Genomic DNA, 20,663 nt, shown 5'->3' on the forward strand with positions numbered 1-20,663 from the left:
TGTTGTGTTTTGTAACACTGTTTGCTTTTGGAAAACTGTCCTTGAGGCAGGGAAAGGAAGAAGGAATCACAATGGACTTAGTTCCTCCCCCCTCCCAAAATAAGACAACACATTCCAGGAAAGGTTTTGTGAATAATGTGTGATTCAAGAATCCTGCATGCTTGGGGTTCGATGATCTCAGGGCCCTGAATGCCCTTTCCCCTAACTCCTAATATTTCAAAGTGGATTATTGTACTCAAGAAGACCAGCTATACAAGGTATGCATGTGCACTGCTGCATGTGGGAAGGTAAGAAGCTGCCTTAAACAGAGACCATTGGTCTGTTTACACTGACTGGCAGCCCCACTGCAGGGTTCCAGAGAGGGTTCTCTCCCAGCCTTCTCTCAAGATTGAACTTGCAAACTTGTGCATGCAAGGACTGAATTAAATGGAAACACAGGAAGCTGCCTTATACTGAGTTGCACCATTAGTCCATCTGGCTCATTGAATGGACAGGCAGCAGCTCTTCACAGATTCAGGCAGGGGATATTCCCATCCCTACTTGGAAAGTGAACCTGAGGCTGTTGTGAGTGAGTCCTGTGGAGACTTCTTGGCAGGGCTGCTCAGAGCGGGAGGAGTTGGGTCTTGGGGCGGAGTCCAGTGGTCATGGCAATATTGATCTGGATGCTGGGAAGAGTCTTGCCTCAGTGCCATCAGATGCCCATCCAAAGGCACCTTCAAACAGATTGGACCGTGAGCTGGATGCATTGACTCCACCTCCATTGTCAAGGAGAGGGTGCTGGCATGAGCAAACCCAGGAATGCATGTTTGTGTGCCCAGTCCTGAGGCTTCAGATGGATCCCATACAAATGACTATGCCCACCCCATTCTTCAAAAGGGGACGTCAGGGTGCATGTCAAGTGTGGGGACAACATATTAGTTTCCTCCTAACCATGGACCTCAGAGCTCTGATATAACTGCTGATCCATGCGCCTTGTGTCTATGTTTGGGCAAAATTCTTAATGAATTTTGGAATAAAGTCTTTGGCAATAACTGTGTTGAGAGTCCATGCATTGCATTCATAAGTGGTAGCCAGGACAGGGCCTTTATTTTGTGCAAAGTAGATGCTCTGTGGTTGAATAATTGTCCTTCATCAAAATATAAAGTAAGGCTTCAGCCCTCATGATTCTGAATAGAAGTTGCCAGGGACTGAAGTTATATCGGTGCATCACAAGCTTTTCATTAATATGTGCGTTATTATTCACATGTACCCTTAATATACACATCCACTGTTGCATAACTGAGGTGCAAATTTCAGAGAAGTGCAAATTTCAAAGGATACCTACATTTCAGTTCATGGATTGTTTTAAAGTGCCATTTTAATAGATTTGTATTAGTGGGATGCGGGTGGCACTGTGGGTTAAACCACAGAGCCTAGGACTTGCTGATCAGAAGGTTGGCGGTTTGAATCCCCATGACGGGGTGAGCTCCCGTTGCTCGGTCCCTGCTCCTGCCAACCTAGCAGTTCGAAAGCATGTCAAAGTGCAAGTAGATAAATAGGTACCACTCCAGCGGGAAGGTAAACGGCATTTCCATGCGCTGCTCTGGTTCGCCAGAAGCGGCTTAATCATGCTGGCCACATGACATGACCCGGAAGCTGTACACCAGCTCCCTCGGCCAATAAAGCAAGATGAGCGGCGCAACCCCAGAGTTGGCCACGACTGGACCTAATGGTCAGGGGTCCCTTTACCTTTACCTGCATCCCTACCTTGCCATGATGATTAATAATAGCATATTATGAAAGCTGAGATATTTGTAAACATTGATGACCTGCTATCTTCATAAGTGAACTGGGATTTAAAGAAACCTGTTAAAAACATTCACACAGCACACAGCCAAATAAACATCAAGTCCTCTATTTTTAAAACCAAGACAAGAATTTTCCAAAGGCTTTCCATTTGAAAGAAATCAGTTGGAATAGAAGCACCTGTTTGAAACTGATTTGATGGCCCACTGTCCTCTGTGGACTGCAAAGGCTGGCATTATAGCCAGACTAATGAGTCCTCAGGTCAAAGGTCAGAGAGAAGAAATGGTGGCTGGTGCCCACTGCAACTGCTAGGGCAGAACGCAGGGAGCCCAACACAAGGTGGAGCCAGAGTCAATGACAGACAGAGCCAGCTAATTCTAGTACTTCCCTCATCTTTCTCCCTGCAGAATTCTACAAGGGCAACACTGAAACTGAAGAGAAACCCAAAGCAGGAAGAGCCACCTGCTGAACTGGAGGCAAGGAAAAATGCAGCCAAGTGAGGTCTGGTGGGGAGCAGACTGAGGATGGTTGGGCAGAGTCCCATTCACCCAAATAGGCCAGCCTCCATTACAGGCAGAAATTCTGTGGCGAAGTGAACTGTTGGGTGGAAAAGGATTGGCAGAGGCTGTTTACAGACAGTTATTTCTGCCAAGCAATGGGTGAATCTTCTTTTTCACCACTTCTGTGTCATTAGCTCTGATCCAAGGAACTGATATTTTGACAAGGTAATGGGAAGAAAGGGAAGAAGACTTGCTGAAGAGGGTTCTCCCCATCCTTCTTTATTGTAGCTGCTTCCCCCACACCCCCACTCTAAATCAATGGAGCAGTGGAAATGAACTAGACCAGGTTGCATGGCATATTTAGGTTCAGTCAATCACGCGACTTCTGTTTCAGTCAATTCCATGGCTATGGGAAATTGCACATTTTTACTCCCTTTTTAAGGGCTACATGTTTTCGGGCAGAGGGTAGGGAGGAAAAGAGTGAAAATCTGTAAAAACAGCTCCAAAACTGCAAGCATAGTAACTGGAAGAAATTGTACTATCTGTCATGGGTGCCATCCATCAGATGTCCACCATTTAATGACAAAAGTGTTTATCGCATTTATAGGGCGTTAGTTTTTGGCTTTTCCACAATACAGTCTGAAGCTCTGTAAAGACCTGCAAAACTGGTTTTGACCTAAGACAATGGCAGATTCCCAAAAATGATGTACAGAAACACCACTGAACATGTCTTCCTGAGGATTTAAACTTTTAATATTTTGTTTAAGGTTTTACTTATTGCTGCAAAAAAACCCAACCAACCATAAGGACAATGACTGGTGAAATTCATAAAAGAATTTGAATACTATTTGCAGTGTTCAAAGCTATCATCTGTACACTGTTAAACTTACATAACATTCTGTTCTGCCTCCCCCCCTTTAGACTCATTTGTCAATGTCTGTCCATGGGAACATCTCCTTAGGAAATGGGTGGATCTGGCAATTTTGGATTTTCTCCCTTTCTCTTTCTTCCAGTTCAGTTCTCTGCATTTTCACACCAATCTGCAATTTATTTTAAAGTCCTTTTGAAAGTTCATTGGCACTTTAGTACAAATTTCTCCCGAACATGCACATTTTTTGCAAACTAATTTTCCCTAATACAATGCATTGCTGTATGTTATTTTCACCAATACAGTGGTACCCCCGGTTGCGGACGGGATTCGTTCCAGAGGTCTGCTGGATTCCGAAGTTTCCGCAACCTGAGGACCGCTTCTGAGCATGTGCGTGTGGCAAAACCCAGTCAAATACTTCTGGGTTTGCCGCTTTCGCATCCCGAAGTTTACGAAACCAGAGGGTTACGTAACTGGAGGTACTACAGTACTGTACATGCATTCCTAGGCACACTTTACTCCCAAGCTTTTGCATTTTTGTACACATTACTTGGCTGGAGAACTGCACTGCAAAGTTTGGAGAAGTGTGAATTTTGGGAGGGTGGCTGTGTTTGTTTGTATATTGTTTCAGAAAGCGCAGTGGGGTAGATTTGCCTTTAACTGCGAACTGAATAAAATCCCTCTTACATCCTGACATTTTCTCCATGGTATTGACCTTCATCTATCTTTCCCTCCCTCCACGCCATGTTCCTTAAGCCTTCAGTTCCTTGCGCTGCCAGGGATGGTGCTCTGGAGCACGTTTAAGGAGGCTGTGTCACTTCCTGCTGGAGCAGCTGCTGGGCAGGCTCTGGAGGATGGATTCCAGGTTCTGCTTGTCGCTCTGGATCTCCGCCAAGCCCCTCTCAAAGGCCTCGATCCTCTCCCTCTGGGTTTCAGCCTCATGCTGCAAGGTACTCAGCTGCTGGCCCAGGGCACCAGATCCCGCCAGGTTTGACTGCAAGTGCTGCAGCTGGGTTTGGCTCAAATTCAGTGCAGCTTCTGATAGAGCACTGTGGTCTATGTTGCCTGGCCAGGGAATGGGGTAAGGGGTGGGGATAGGAAAGAGAAACACATTTATGTATTATTATTTATTTCAATCATTTCTATACCACTTCACATTCTCTGCCCCCACCCCAAGCAGTTTACTACTTTAAAACATCAACTAAAATCTTATAATATGCTAAAATAAAACATGGCCAAATATAAAAATGAAACATTGCTGCTGAAGATCAAATAGAAAATGCAAGGAAGATCCACATTTAAAGCATCATAACAGACAGGAAAGAAACATATTCCCTGAGCATAAAGCGGGGTATCCAACTAATATGTCCTGCTAGTGCGAAGATTTCCACTTACACCATGGGGCTTCCCCGCACTCCCCCCCCCCCCACATCCTGCACCCTCTCCAGAGGGTAGGGGAAACCCCTGGAACAAGTTTAGTAGAGGATGCATGGGGAGGGGGAGCAGAGGGGAAAGTCCTGCTGTACAAACAGAAATCCTTGTACTGGCAGAACTGTGACTGAGCACCACTATGGATGCAACCCCCCCCCCCAACACCCAACACAAACTTTACAAATGAAAGCCCATTTGTTTTAAACTGTTTGGTTCACCTTCACCACTCCTTACCCTGCAAGAGTGTGGTTCTCTGCGTCTTTTTCTGACAAGAGCTCCTGAGAATGTGGTGAAGGGACCTGGTGAACCTATGCCAGCGATTGCAGCTACTTAAAAGGCACAAAGCTTCCCCTCTCAGGTAGCAATCCTAGCAAGAGGTATAAATGAAACCTCTATTCATGAGCTCTCTTTCCCTTGAAGTTCCTCAAAGCAGGGTCATATCTAAAGTTAGTCCTACACAGAGTGGACCCACTGTAGTTCATGGACATGATTGACTTTGGTCCATTAGTTTTCAATGGGCTTACTCTGAGTAAAGGCTTATCCATACTTAACTTTCCTCTGTTCTTTCCAGGCACAGAATGCTGTGCCTGAGTGCTGCCTGTCCTGCTCCACAGCTTTCCCTGCAAAAATCCACTCCTTAAAGGTCAAGTAGAGCAAATGGCAATCTGCGGGGGGGACGTGGACGTGGGACGACCCACAAGAAACTGAGCTTTTGAGCGCAGAACTGTACCTAGAAAGAGTGAGGCAAAAGGTAAGTGTGGATAAGCCCTCAGACTTAGTTGGACCCAATCCTGCAACTTCTGCCTTGTTCCTAAAATTCCCAGTTTGACAATAGACAGATATCCCCTAACTATATTGTTGTAGACACTTGCTGAAAACTTTTTTTTGTACCTAGATATGCAATCTAGATACTTCTAGGTGTTTTAAATGCTTTATTGGTTTTTATCTTTGATTTTAACGATGATGGCTCTCCATATATTTGGGTTTTTAAAATATATTTGTTTCGATGATGATGGTTTTAGGTATGTTTGTCTTTAATTGGACTGCTGAGTTTAGCTGTGTTTTGTCCCAATTTTATTTGGAGAACCTTTTTGATCAAGCAGTTTATGTGTTTTCTAAAGGATTAAAAAAACAACTCCCAAATATAAAAGCTGGGCACCTTTCCATACACCTTGCTCAACTGACATGCATCTTTTAGCATTGGAGGGTGTTCCTAATAATAAATCTGTAAAATATACTGCAGCTTTAAGTAAGGCTCAGGTATCTATCTCAGAGTCCCTGATTTCTTCTGTCTCATAGGCTCATAAAATTGTAGAGTTGGAATGGACCCCTTAGGGTCATCTAGTCCAACCCCCTGTGATGCAGGAATCTTTTGCCTGAAATTAAGAGTCTCATGCTCTACTGACTGAGATATCCCTCAGAGCCCTTAACCACAGCCTTGCAAGCAGAAAGCTTTGCCCATCATGGACCTGGTGGCAGGGAAGAAGTCTGCCTGCTTAATTTCTACCTGCCAGGCTTTTGTTCAAGACACAACATTTGGCAAACACTTATTAATCCCCAAAGGCTATTGATTGCAACATTAGGATTAAAGTTCACTGTAGTTCTTAGAAAAAGGTGACCAGTTTTAAAGGAAAGGCTGCCCTCTTGTGGTTGGCACAGGAAGTGCTGAGCTTTCAGCTGCATCACAGGTGTGCCCAGGATGCTACTGCAGGAGCAAGGAATTGGATCTGACAGGCATGCCAGATCTTTCATTCTCCTAACACACCCTGTAAACCAACTATGGCAGGTGGGTGGGGCTGCTGACCTGTCAATCACCTGACGTTATAAAGCTCAACATAGACAGTGAGCACCTTTGCAGAAGCAGTTTGAATCCAATCTGCACCTGCAAATGGACAAAGCCAGGGCAGGCCACAGGCCACATACAGCTCTGCCATTCACTGCTGCTCTTTGCCATTCCCATCAGCCGCTTGATGCATTCATTTCATTCTGCCTAACAACAGGGCTGGCCTTGTTCTCTGGTCTTATGAGGTTCATTGCGCTTCCTTGAATTGCTTGCAACCAACTATTCTCACACCACACTCAATGGAAATAAAAACAGCCAAGTGGTGTTGGTTGCTCACCGAGACTGGTGAGCAGGCTGTTCAGCGCCACAATGTCCATCTCCAAGGAGCCCTGGGCATTTCGGAGGCTCTTCTCAAGATCGTTCATCTCCGCTGCAACCTTCCAACGAGATTGTCTGTGCATTAGAATTGTAGGATTGGCAGGGACCACAAAGGTATCTTTTAACCCCTTGACACGTGTGACAGTGTCAGGGCTGGGGAATCTCGGGCCCAGAGGACAAAAGCAACCCTCTAGGCCTGTCCCTATCCAGCTCTTGGGGCTCTCCTGAGGCCCTGCCCTGCTCTCCTTGCCACACACCCATCTCCAGGCATTCTCTGCAACCTCTCCAAGTGCTTTTGCCTCCCTGGAATGCATCCTTAAACTGTGGTCATGCCTCTCGCTTGCCTGGATGGAAAGATTTATGGTGTGTGTGTGTGTGTGTCCAAACCTCTGGTTTTTTGATGGCTAGCATGTAATCTCCTGACAAAGGCACAGGTCACATCCATGGCTCTGCCCAGTTTTGCCTCTGGCCACATCTGCCACTGGCATGTAGGCCCCCACCCCCGAAAGTTCCCCACAAAGGAATGCAGCCCTTGGGATGCAAAAGGTGCCCCCACCCTGAAATAGGCGATCAGTCCATGGATATGGCTCTAGAGATATATCAATGTAAGACATGGAGCACATGTTGTAAGATGGGGAACCTCAGAGCCAGGGGGCAAAAGTGGATCCCGCAGGCTTCCCTACCTGGCCATTGGGACTGTGCCCAGGCCACACCTCTCACGGGCCCTACTCTGTGCCTTCCTCTAATGATTTCACATGTCCTTGAACTGGAATGATGCCTCTTGCTTTCCAGCACCCACCACATCCACCATCAGCATTCGGCCCCTGAAAGGCTGCACATGAAGGAAGGCAGCCCTTGGGCTTGAAAAGGTTCCCCATCCCTGGCGCAAACAAATAATATTCAGAGTAAACCAAAGATTTATGGAAAGTGGGGTCATGCTGTTTAAAAAGGGATAGCACAGGAAACTTAGGAAGCTGCCCTATACTCAGTCAGATTACTGGGGTCCATCTAGCTCAGTATTGCCGACACTGACTGGCAGTGGCTCTCCAGGCTTTCAGGCAGGGGACATTCCCAGCCCTGCCTGGACATGCTGGGGATTCTGCATGTAAAGGAGATCCTCTGCCCCTGAGCTATGGTCCTTCAACAACCCTAGCAGTGCACCCCCTTCAGCTAATGAATCCAAAGCATCACTGACTTGTCCAGGTCCAGCGAGGTCGTTGCCACGTTCTTCAGACTCGCCCTTCTGCCTGGAGGCTTCTGCCATGGTCAAAGCAACACGTGCCTTAAGTTTATCCACGCGCTTTTTCTCATACTTTGCTTCTCTGAGTGTGTCCTGCGCCTTCTGTTGAAGAGGATGACAAAAACAGGTGAGGAGGATGGGTCATTAGAGGGTGGGAAATCTAAAAGAAATAGCAGGCAGGGTCAAGCTAGGGTGGTGTCGTAGTTAAGAGCATCATGCTAGGACCTGAGGGTTCAAATCCCCATTCAACATTGAAGCCTACTGGGTCCTGTGGGCTGCTGCAGCCTCTATGCTCAACCTGTGTGTTTGTAAATGAACACAAATAATATGGGGCCCTGAGACACCCCCAGGGAACTCCTTCCAAAGGAAACCAAACCCAGACAAGCCCTGTGCCCCTCTTGAAGACCTTACCCTTCAGGAGAAGTGGGCTGAACTTAACAGTAGGCCTTAAACTTCACAGGTGTGGGCTGTTCATACCTTAGCGCCCTCCTTCGCGACTAACTCTGCATTGTTGGCAGTTTTATGGGCCTCAGCAGAGACTGAAAAGGAATCTCCCAGAATCTTCTGAGCTTGTCTGGTCTTCTTCTGGGCCTCTGCTATTGCCCGATCCCGCACAACTGTCATTTTCCTGTTTGTGGCAGATTGGCGCTTGTGACGTGCACCCAATTTCTTCATCCCTGATGGTGAGGGAGTAAAGAGCTTGGTTATCCTGATTATGATATTGAGATCCAGTGTGGTGTAATGTTTAGAGCATCAGACCTGGGAGACTATGGTTTGAAGAAGCTAAAATGGAAGGATCTTTTTTTTTTGTTTTTTGTTAAATTTAGGATGGAAATCGCAGCCAGTGGGAAATGGGAGCGGAATATATTGAACTGGGCTTGAATTAATGAATATACAATAAGCAAATAACTATGGATTACTTTTAATATATGATCATAGTGGAGAGACTCCTGTGTGAATAAAGATGAAGGATTTATTGTTTCTCAACATGGAGGAAGGGTTGTTAAAGTTTTTGGAGGACTGGAGGAAGCTATTGTTGGCACTTATTAACAACAACAACAACAACAACAACAACAACAACAACCGGAGAACCCCTTTTAAACTTTTTGTGAGGTAGGGAACAGGAATTAACTTTAGGTGTCTGCGTCTGATGACTGGGAAAATATTGCCTAATAGAAGGAGTAGTAGCTGGATAACATTCTGGACTGAATATTTTGACTCTATCCATCTATCTATCTATACTGATAGACTGAGAATAAGAAGTGCGCTCTCTCTCTCTCTCTCTCTCTCTCTCTCTCCCTTTGTTTTCTTTTCTCACTCTTGTATTATTTTTATCTTCCTGTTTCCTTTTCTTTTTTTTCTTTGTTTTTTCTTTTTTTTATGAGTCAATGAGGGCACTATATGCAAATGAAGGTGATGGCTAGTTGGTGAAGGACCCTGTCTGAGAGGCAGAGAAGGGAAGTTCTCCTGGGGTGGGAGGCTGGGAGAAGAAAGGGAAGCTTCCAGCTGGGAGATAGGAGGGTCAACCCCTTTCTGTGGGTGACAAGAATTAAGATCTACCTTTACGGAACAGTAAGCATGCATTTGTGTAACTGCTACACAGACAGTTTAATGTTCTTCAACATCAACTTTGTTGGACTGGTCATGTTGTCAGGATGTCTGATTATTGTCTTCTAAAACAACTACTCTATTCCCAACTCAAGAATGGAAAGCGAAATACCAGTGGATAACAAAAGTATCCTAAAGGGCCGTCATATGGAAGATGTAGCAAGCTTGTTTTCTCCTGCTCTGGAGGGTAGGACTTGAACCAATGGCTTCAATTTACAAGAAAGGAGATTCCGACTAAACATCTGGAAGAATTTGTTCAATAATGGAACAGACTCCCATGAGAGGTGTTGGACTTTCCTTCCCTGGAGGTTTTTAAGTGGAGGTTGGATGGTCATCTGCCATGGATGCTTTAGCTGAGATTCCTGCATTGCAGGGGGTTGGACTAGATGACCCTCAAGGTCCCTTCCAACTCTATGATTCTATGATATCGCTGTCCTCACAGGGGCCGATGGGAGTTGCAGTCCAAAAACATATGGAGGGTTCTAGGTTGGCCAAGGCCGATCTAGATATAAGTCGAGGTAGCCTACTCATCATGGAAGTAATTGATCAGGCACTCTTTTCTTACCATCCAAGGTAGCCAACAAGGTCTTTGTTTCGGAGAGCACAGCCTCCCCCTTTGAGAGCGATGAGGATGCCTGTGTGTGGGCGTCATTTGTCCTTTGCCATAGCTACAAAAAACAAAAAGGATCAGGGTTTTCTACCCCCACCTGTTTTGCCTATTTGTTTATTTCACAAGGTTTATATACTGTTTAGTTATAATAAAACCTCTAACGAGCTGCACACAAAAATTAAAACTTTAAAGCTATCAATAAAACAGGTATTAAAAACATTCACAAGATAATAAAAACAACAGTAAGGATTAAAAGATTAAAACATGGGTTGGCTTGACCTGGACAGCCATGATTAAACAAAAATGTTTAAAGCAAGCACCAAAGTAAGTACTGTACAGCAAAGGTACCCGCATTCTGTCAATCAGCAGGGAGTTCCAAAGTGTAGGTGGTGTCACACTAAAAGACCAACCATCTCCATGCACAGTGTTGGAGGCAACCTAGATTTTGTTTAAATGCACCATTATTTTTTAAAAAGAAAATCCATAAATTTGGCAGAAACATGCCCTGTACCCAAGAAAAGCACTACCCAATCTTGTTATCAAAGCAAGAAAGGGGAGATAGAAAGCATCTGAAAGTCTGCTCTTGAAGGAATTATCTTAAAAGTGTGAGAGAGAGAGAGAGAGAGAGAGAGAGAGAGAGGGGCTAGGCTACAATTGTAATAGTAGCTCCAAAATACATTCACAGTGATCCAGTAATATTTTTTTATAAATGCAGGTGATTTGGACCATGTGCACTGGGAGCTCTCCCATTCACTGTGGAAGCTTCAATTGAGGGAGGTCTTCACATGTGTTCCTGTAGGCCACGGGTGTCAAACACAAGGCCCGTGGGCCGAATCCGGCCCGCCAGACCTCGTCATGTGGCCCGTGTAGCCGCCAGCCCGGCCTGCCCGCTTCCCCCTGCGAGGCGGCGCTCTGTGGGCAGGGATGGGGGGCTGGAAGGCGGGCGGTGGAGAAAGCGAAGGCGCTGCCTTCCCGCGCCATTACTCGGCCGGCCTGAGAGAAAATTTCTGAGGCGGCGGCGGCCTTCATCCAGGCTCGGGGGGCTATGGCGGGACTTTGCCCTCCCGGTGGCCTGGAGCATCTGGAGCTGGGGCGGCTGCGGGACCCGCCAGGCAGCAGCAGCGGCGGCGCTTCTTCTCCTTCTCCTCCTCCTTCGTCTTGCTCGCCACCGCCGCCGCTCTCGTCTTCCTCAAGGCAGGACTGGAGCCGGGACAACCCGGGCTTCGAGCCCGAGGAGGAGGCGGGCAAAGCGGCCAGGGCGGCTGGTGGGAGTGCGGTGGCGGGGCCCGTGCTGCAGATGGGCGTGGTGGAGTGGGGCCGAGGAGGGGCGCCTTCGCCCCTGGAGCCCGATGCCCGACACCCGGGAGGGCCCGCCGAGAGCGGGAGGCAGCGGAGGCGCAGGCGGTGCGGCAAAAAGGAGGAAGGCGGAGGGGAGAAGGCGAAGGCCAGCGGCCTTGCTCCGCCGGAGGCGCCTCGACGCCGACGCCGCATTTCCCTCACGAGGAGACGGGCGAGGAGGTCGCCAAGCAGCCGCCGCCGCTGCCTCGCCTGGGCCAAAGGGATGGCGCACCGCCTGCGAGGTGAGTCGCTACCCGGCTGGGCCCTTCCGTCGCCCTTCCCGACTCGCATCTCTCCTCTTTCACCTTATTACTTTTATGTTACTCGCGAGTCTTCTGCTCTGAAGACAGATGCAAATAATCTGTTCAGCTCCTCTGCAATCTCCTTTCCCACCTTTAGCACACCTTTGATTCCCTTGTTGGCCAAAGGCTCTACCACAGACATGTCCAAAGTCTGTTTCAGGGGCCTAATCCAGCCCCTTCGGCAGTTTATGGGGTAAAATCCTCAAAAAAAACCCTCAACAACTTCAACCCTAAAAAAAAAAAGCTCAACAATTTCAATCCTAAAAAAGGCGCAACAACTTTTGGTTGGCCCTCATGGCCCTTCACTTCATCAAATCTGGCCCTCCTTGAAAAAAGTTTGGGTACCACTGCTGTAGGCATAGGTAAAGGTAAAGGACTCCTGACCATTAAGTCCAGTCGCAAACGACTCTGGGGTTGCGGCGCTCATCTTGCTTTACTGGCCGAGGGAGCCGGTGTACAGCTTCTGGGTTCTGTGGCCAGCATGGCTAAGCCGCTTCTGGTGAAATCAGAGCAGTGCACAGAAACGCAGTTTACCTTCCTGCCGGAGCAGTACCTATTTATCTACTTGCACTTTGACGTGCTTTCAAACTGGTAGGTTGGCAGGAGCTGGGATGGAGCAATGGGCTCTCACCCTATCGTGGGGATTCGAACCACCAGCAAGCCCAAGAGGTTTCATTGGTTTAGACCACAACGCCACCAGCCTGAAAAATGGATTACTGTTGAAGCCATGTATGCAACCAGAAAACAGCTCCTCCAACTCATTCATTTGTATAAATATTCCTCAAGGATTGTTTTAGCTATGTACTGAGGATCCTGGAAAATCTTATGAGGTCAGTATTTTGGCATTGATCCTGAAGCATTCTCGGTCAAGCTGGGAGAGAGGGAACCAGAGGGTCATTTTCAGGATTCAGTGTGATTGGCTTTACCCATTGGCTCAATATCATTAAATGGGTTAGTTTTGCCAATGTCACTTTTGGGGCTCTTCATGGCAGATGACCTCCTTTGCTTTCCACTTGCCTAAGAATAGCTGCTCAGAGCAATACGCCCATTACTAACATCATTACTGTCTTATTTTTTCCTGCTGCTATTTGGTTGTTTATTCTGTTGAGAGACAGGGAGGTGTAATGGTTAGAGCACTGGCCTGGGACCAGGGAGACCAGGGTTTGAATTCAAACACAGCCATGAATATTACCTTGGGCCAGTAACTGCCTCTCAGCCTAACTTTCTGCCAACCTAGCAGTTCGGAAGCATGCCAGTGCAAGTAGATAAATAGGCACTGCTGTGGTGGGAAGGTAAACAGCGTTTCCAGGTGCTCTGGCACTTGTCACGGTCTTCTGTGCACCAGTAGTAGTTTAGTTATGCTGGCCACATGACCTGGAAAGCTTTCTGTGGACATACGCCAGCTCCCTTGGCCTGAAAAGCAAGATGAGCGCTGCACCCCAGTCACCTCTGACTGGACTTAACCATCCAGGGGTCCTTTACCATTACCTACCTTGCCTCACAGGGTTGCTGTGAGGATAAAATGGGGAGAACCATGTATACCACCTTGAGCTCCTTGGAGGGAAAGGCAGTATATAAAATAAGTAAGAAAGAAAGCTTTTCTCTGTGTGATTATTATTTATTCATTAGCTTAGTGGTTTTCAGCTAGTGTGCCGTGGCACCCTGGGGTGCCTTGAGTGATGGTTAGGGGTGTTGTGGGCAGCACTGGCCTCTGTCCCTCTTTCCTTCCATCCATCCTTTGATGCCTTCTTGCACCTCTGCCTCCCAAAGGCTTGCACAGCTGTTTGGTGCAGCAGCCCTGGTAGTAAATATAATTTTATGATATACTGCAGTTATGTTAAATGGCCTCGGTCCTGTATACCTGAAGGAGTGTCTCCACCCCCATCGTTCTGCCCGGACACTGAGGTCCAGCACTGAGGCCCTTCTGGCAGTTCCCTCATTGCAAGAAGTGAGGTTACAGGGAACCAGGCAGAGGGCCTTCTTGGTACTGGCGCCCGCCCTGTGGAACGCCCTCCCTTCAGATGTGAAAGGAAATAAGCATCTATCTTATCTTTAAAAGACATCTGTAAGGCAGCCCTGTTTAGGGAAGTTTTTAATATTTAATGCTGTATTGTTCTTAACACTCGATTGGAAGCTGCCCAGAGTGGCTGGGGAAACTCAGCCAGATGGGCGGGGTATAAATAACAAACTATTATTATTATTATTATTATTATTATTATTATTATTATTATTCTAACATAAGCATGCAAGAAGAGCCCTGCTGGATCAGGGCAGTGGCTCATCTAGCCCAGCATCTGGGTCTCACAGTGGCAAACCAGACACCTGTGGAAAACCCACCCACAAGCAGCACCCGACTACAAGAGCCCTCTCCACTCCTGTGATTTCCAGTAACTGGTATTTAAAAGCGGTATTTTCATCATGGCTAGTTGATATTGAAAGCCTTCATCCTCCATGAATTTGTCTAATCCTCTTTTAAAGCCAGTTTGATTGCATTTTAATCTCTCAATTTATTTTGATGCTTTGTTATAAGATTTGTTTTTGCAATCTCAGGAGTGAATGGCACCCTCTTGTGGACACACGTTGCCATTTTCCCAATGTAAACAGCAGCGCTCAGCCAGAACACTGAGAGGGATTTTGTACTTTTTAGGATTGTATAGCAGCACCCTCTTGTGGATAAGTGTTGCCATTTAGTCAATGCAGACAACAGCACCCAGCCAGAAGAAGAGAGGGAATTGTGTCATTCCTGCCAGTGCAAATTGTCCTGGTTAGAAATGAGATGCAGCCCCAAGCAGAGAGTAACTCACTTGTTCCAACTCCTTCATCCTCTGAGCCACGCCCTCCAGTTTGGCCCCTACAATAAGAGATCCATTGGCCACCAGGTGTTTATTCTGTTCTGCCAGGTGCTGCAGTTCATTGGCACAATGAGTAAGATTTTCAGCCTGCTGAACCAAGGGGTGCTGTAGGAGGAAAAGCCGGAAGAAGTTTAATTTCTATTAAGCGATCTGACCCAAACAAGATGGTTTGTTGTTGTCATTGCCACCACTCAGTGGCTTTCAATCTGGCAATACAGTGGTACCTCGGGTTAAGTACTTAATTCATTCCAGAGGTCCGTTCTTAACCTGGAGCACCACTTTAGCTAATGGGGCCTCCTGCTGCTGCTGCGCCGCCGGAGCACAAATTCTGTTCTCATCCTGAAGCAAAGTTCTTAAACTGAGGTACTATTTCTGGGTTAGCGGAGTCTGTAACCTGAAGCGTATGTAACCCGAGGTACAAAAATGAAACGAAAAACCCCACAGAATAAAAGCAAATTAGTAAAAATGGTATGATACCCTTAGTAAAACAGCAATGGGAGATTATAAAAAGCAATCAGTGAACAACAGTTTTCTACCTGGGTATTAGTAAAGTTTCCAGGGAAAACTATAATTAAATTGGAAACTGTGTTAGCCAATAACAGCCAAATAGACTCCTCACAAGAATGAGGGATGTGGGGGAGAGAAAAACCTTTGCCACCTCATTTTTAAAGGTAAGAGCCATTCCCCAGATTCTTAAAGTTCATCCCCACAACCCAAAGTCACTGGGTTGCATTCAGCTACCTCCTATTCAGAGTAAATCTATTGAAACTAATAGGAATAAGTCATGTCCATGGGTTTCAATGAGTCTACTTTGTGTAGGACTGCCATTGGCTACAACCCATGGCATACTCCCCCCCTTTTTTTTATGTGGCATGGTCCCGTGAAAGGGGGCAGGGGATGTATTTAGTGCACATTTATTCCCCACTGCTCACCAGCTCTATGACACTGATCTGCATGAGGTTCTTTGCCATGTTGCCCTGATGGACTGAAGCAAAAGTCTCCTCAGCTTTGGCTGTAGCCTCTTCCATCTGGAAGCCAAGCTCCTCCTGTGCCTTTTGGATTCTCTGGTAGCTGTGAGAAGATGCCAAAGGAAACTGTGAGCCAATAGGGCAACAAAAGAAATAGAAAATTGATGCAGCATACACAATCACGTGGTCTGGGAATGGAAGTTCCTGAGAAAGACCAGGGGACATTTTTGCTGATTCAAAACTCCCAGTCATTATTTCAGAGTCAGTGAAAATTTAAAGCTGACATCAAAGAGGAAAATACTACCAAAACAATTAAGGAGCTGGGCTTTTCTTTTCGCACCTCATTTTGCCTAGATCAAAACTTGAAGCAAATTATGATGGTCCCTCATATGATGTTAATCATATGCTTATGAAGATGGCCATAACATTTGTGGAGCAGATGAGCTGGACTGAAAACATCCTCATTGCCTTCAGTCTAAACATATCAGTTCCTCTCTGAGGTTAAGGTTTGTTGAGGGGCAGAGAACACTTGTCTACATGCTTGCAGGGAAAAATGGCTGCGGATAGCACTGATTGGCTAATAATTAAGATCAGGGACGCGGACTTATAAAAAATATTGGGGGGCCCCGGGAAAGCTCATGAATAATAAATAAGCTCATGAATATGCAAATAAAGTGGCGCCGCCTCCTCGTGAGCGAATAGGGGAGAGCGTGCTGCGCCTATTAATCAGCTCCGGAACAGCTGATATGCGGGAAACGTGGGGCTAGCCGGAGGAGAGAGGGCGAGCCCCCTCCGCTCCGGCCCTAAACCGCTGAAACCGCCAGGAGGAAGGAAATTCCCCCCGGTGGTGCTGCGAAGCAGCGAGGCAGGAGCCCCCGCCCCCGGGGATTCCCTAATCTCGCGGGGGACGGCCGGGGCTCTCCGACTAGGGCGCGCGGCTGGCTGGCTGGCTGGCGAGGGAGCAGGTGGGGAGGAGGCGGGGGACGGCGGTGGCGCTCTGCTGGAAGGGCGCCCGAGATTATTGGGGGGGCTGAGCCCCCCCCAATTTTTTTTGAGGGGACTCGAGCCCCCTCAGGCCCCATGGAGTCGGCGCCTATGATTAAGATGTTTCTAATACTGTATATCTGTATCTCCTGCCTTCTAGAACTGAGAACAGTGTAATTCAGGGTCAACAATATGATAACTGCAGATGCTTACAGGCTTTGCATTTGGGCACCCACTTGGCCACTGTGGAAAAAGGATGCTGGACTACATCCCCAAGAGCTCACCTCTCTTCCATCTGTCCCCTAAACTCCAGGTTTGCATTGTCCTCTATGATACTCTGCAGAAGGTGATAGCTCTTCTTGGACAGGAGCATGGCCTTTTGGGCAGTGTCCTCTACCAAGGCTGCAGCCTCCATATGGCTGTGGAGAGAAGAGAGAAAACAGAGTGACTCTGGCATTGCTGGCAATTTCACCAGTCCAATCGCTAGGTAAAGGGTAAAGGGGACCCCTGACCATTTTGTCCAGTCATGGCTGACTCTGGGGTTGCGGCGCTCATCTTGCTTTATTGGCCGAGGGAGCCGGCGTACAGCTTCCAGGTCATGTGGCCAGCATGACTAAGCCGCTTCTGACGAACCAGAGCAGCGCACGGAAACACCGTTTACCTTCCCGCTGGAGCAGTACCTATTTATCTACTTGCACTCTGAGATGCTTTCAAACTGCTAGGTTGGCAGGAGCAGGGACCGAGCAACGGGAGCTGTTGCGGGGATTTGAACCGCCAACCTTCTGATCAGCAAGTCCTAGGCTCTGTGGTTTAACCCACAGCGCCACCCACATCCCTGTCCAATCACTACTAGTTGATTAATTGGGTGAACTACAGTACTCAGGATTTTGGGGGGCAGAGGAATGTGCTTTAAACATATGGTGTGTACGCAGCCTTCATTGTACTCAGGGCCACCCCACTGAAATCAGTGAACACATTAGTCCATTGTAAGTTGGAACTTATATATTCAACTGTGAATATGTGAAACATACCTCTGGGCCAGCACTCTAGACTCCTGTGCCTGGTGGGTCCAGTTGGTGGGCTGGTGCGACATCTCAGCAGGAAACTCCTTTAAGGGAAAGAGGGAAAATCCTCTGGTTTTCTGGAGAAAACTCTCTCCTCTGGCAATGCACTTCTGAAAATAATATACTCCTTGCAAGCTTCCCATAAACACAAGATGTGGGGCTAGAACATCAATGGGGAACCTCTGGCTCAGGGGCCTGATTAAGCCTGCCAGTATCCCCATTTGGCCTGCCAGGCCATTCTGGCCAAGCTCACCTGCTCTACACCGCCTTCTGATATGATGCCAAGCGTGCAGCAGGTAAAGATGTAGCTGTATATCAGGCTTCATAAGCTCTGACTATCAGCCAATTGTCAGGATCTGTGAAGCCCAGCGGACAGTGCTCTACGAATTCCAGATACAGTGGTACCTGGTGGTCAGTGGGGCTGGTGGGGTGGAACAGGAAGCAGAGTCAGAGACAATGAGAGGCGGAGCCAACTCATTCTAGTTTTGTCCCTATCACCCTGCTATTTTCTCTAAGGGCAACACCGAGACTAAGGAAGAGAAAGTTGACAGGCATGGCCTCCCTCTGGACTGGTTGTAAGTAAGAAGGCAGGAAGGGCGGGGATGGAAAAGGGCAGACTGAGGTTGGTGGGGCAGTGCCCTGTTCTCCCTAATGGACCAGCCTTCAGCACACAGTGATCAGCTGATCTCTGGCACTTGGCGAGCTGTGCCTTTGCCCATGGACGCTTTTGAATTCTGCGCCATGCCAGCTCAACTCTCGGTGTGGTACCATGGCATCCAGTGTGTCGGTGGCCATCTGGATCTGTTGTTGTGTGGACTGCAGGATGGGCAGGATGTCAGTGAGGAGGAGGCAGCCCTTGGTGCCACTCTGGTTGTCACAGCCCATAATCTCACTTGTGGTTCTCAGCCGGCTCTCTGCATCATGCACTAGGCTCTCCAGCTCAGCAAGCTCTTCTAGGAAAGCCACTTTGGCACCTGCAGGGGACAAAAATAGTTCTTTGCAATGGCTACTTCACATGCTTGGGGCTGTGCCAGAGAAAAGCTGGATATGGAGCATTATGGGATATGTTTGGGGGCGTGTTATTGGATCAACTCCTTTGTAGTGAAGAGGTACATAGCGTATTGTGCATAGAGTGCAGGGCAGGAGGGTACAACATTTTAACCTCTGCAATTGACCAGAGAACCAAGGGAAGCTGCACCCTCTGCCTCGCAGGAAGAACATCATGGCTAGGGAGAGACTAACCTGGCTGTATCCATTGGCGAAAGAATGACCAGCTACAGGGTATTGTAAGGGCTGGGGGAGGACTGTAGCTCAGTGGGTGAGCATCAGCCTTGCATGCAGAAGGCCCCAGGTTCAATCCTCAGCTTCTCCAGGTAGGGCTGCCTGAAACCTGAGACAGCTGCTGCTGTCCAGTGTAGACAACAGTGAGCTTGGCAGCCCAATGGCTTAAGCTCTTACATTCCTTAGAGCTTGTTTGCTTCCTTCCTGGCAGAAGGAACACTTCTGGGAACTTTATAACCAATGCTTCTTTCAGGGGGCTCTCAAGGGTACACAGTACCGGCACCTTTTTTTTCTAGAAGAAAAGCACTGGTTAAAAGTGTGGCACTTACTGTGGCAACTTCATGGTGAGTACCAGAACCCTTTTTCTAGAAGAAAAGCACTGTTTTTAACCAAAAATCAGTTCTAGTTGTTGTCTTCCTCAATCTCAATTCCTTTTCCTTTTTGTTGTGCCTTTTAGACTGTAGGCCTGCCAATCACCTTTTCTCTCCCATTTTTGAGCAAGGTGTGGAACCAGATGGACACACGTGAAATGCACATGAAGAAGACACAGAATGATCCATTCATCCATATACTTGACCTTTTTCAAGGCAAATCCTAGGACACTCTTGAATTGCTAGTTTGCTTTGGGAGGATTCTCTGTTGGTGGGTCCCTTCTAGATATTTCATGTGCTCCAACAGAAAGGGAAGACCCCTTTCCCACCCACCCAATCTCTTTACCTTTCAACAGGTAACGGCTGTGGAGAGTGTCACCCCGTGGTGAATCCCGCAGCATGGCAGAATAATAACGTGCCCTCATCACGCCACAATTTGGTTTCTCCAACCATGACTCCATCTTTGTCAACTTGGCCTTCAAATTGTCCGCCTGCAGGGAGAAAGAGAGCAATATGGGATGGCTTTCCAGGGAAGACATACATAATAGAAAAAAACAGCCTCACGGTGCAACCCTGAGCTTGGGTTCCACAACTTGCTGCTTGCAGAGGAAATGAGGCTGAAACAAGATGGCTTTGGGGAAGAAATGCAGACATGATAGTAAAAGACAGTGGTACAGCACAAAAGGTAGAAAATAGTTTATTTTATTAAGTTTAGGCAACTTTCCCAGGCAAATGCTTGTCTAAAATGTCTTAAGCTCAGAAATGATGAAAGATAAAAAGGGCAATACGAAAATGTAAAACTTGAAACTACCACTCAACAACACAGTCTTAGAAATGAATACATGTATTCAATCCAGAAATTTATCAAATTTTTAAACTGTTCCTGGTTCTTGGCAATATCACAGGGGCCAATTAGCATCACACATAACCAGATGCTGCTTCATATTTGTATATAAATGCAACTAAATCAACAAAAACGTTGGTTGACTAGCCATAAATTTGACTAAATTACCTAAATTTAAGTATTACTGCCTAGCCGCAGTAATTCATGATGTAGTAACTTCCTAATTTGATTGCCACAATGCATTCTACATGGGGCTGGCTACCCTTGAAGACAGTCCAGATGCTGCAACTGTTAGAGCGCTGAGTGGTGTAGCCAATCACACCCATACAACACCAATTTTTAAGGAGCTGTACTGGTTGCATATATGCTACTGGGTCCAATGATGCTAACTTATGAAATACTTAAAAAACCTGGGACCCAAATAACTGAAGAAGTATCTTTCCTTATGCCAACCTG

At 47.2% G+C, this 20,663-nt stretch overlaps 1 protein-coding gene across 1 annotated transcript in view; it reads right to left on the reverse strand.

Annotated features, from left to right (window-relative positions):
- Window positions 1-3,020: 3,020 nt before the first annotated feature.
- The window catches only part of LAMC3 (laminin subunit gamma 3), a 71,933-nt gene continuing 54,290 nt past the window's right edge, over window positions 3,021-20,663 (reverse strand). The window contains exons 18-28 of the mRNA XM_082208093.1: window positions 19,710-19,854; window positions 18,480-18,685; window positions 17,679-17,755; window positions 16,932-17,066; window positions 15,628-15,766; window positions 14,648-14,800; window positions 10,159-10,261; window positions 8,463-8,662; window positions 7,941-8,087; window positions 6,705-6,804; window positions 3,021-4,218 (exon numbers count right to left, since the gene is read on the reverse strand). Of these exons, the coding sequence (XP_082064219.1) occupies window positions 3,968-4,218; window positions 6,705-6,804; window positions 7,941-8,087; window positions 8,463-8,662; window positions 10,159-10,261; window positions 14,648-14,800; window positions 15,628-15,766; window positions 16,932-17,066; window positions 17,679-17,755; window positions 18,480-18,685; window positions 19,710-19,854 (1,656 nt within the window). The 3' untranslated portion in view covers window positions 3,021-3,967. The remainder of the gene's footprint in view (window positions 4,219-6,704; window positions 6,805-7,940; window positions 8,088-8,462; window positions 8,663-10,158; window positions 10,262-14,647; window positions 14,801-15,627; window positions 15,767-16,931; window positions 17,067-17,678; window positions 17,756-18,479; window positions 18,686-19,709; window positions 19,855-20,663) is intronic.

The sequence above is a fragment of the Podarcis vaucheri genome (genome assembly GCF_965113315.1).
Source record: "Podarcis vaucheri genome assembly, chromosome: Z".
Classification (NCBI taxonomy): Eukaryota; Metazoa; Chordata; class Lepidosauria; order Squamata; family Lacertidae; genus Podarcis; species Podarcis vaucheri.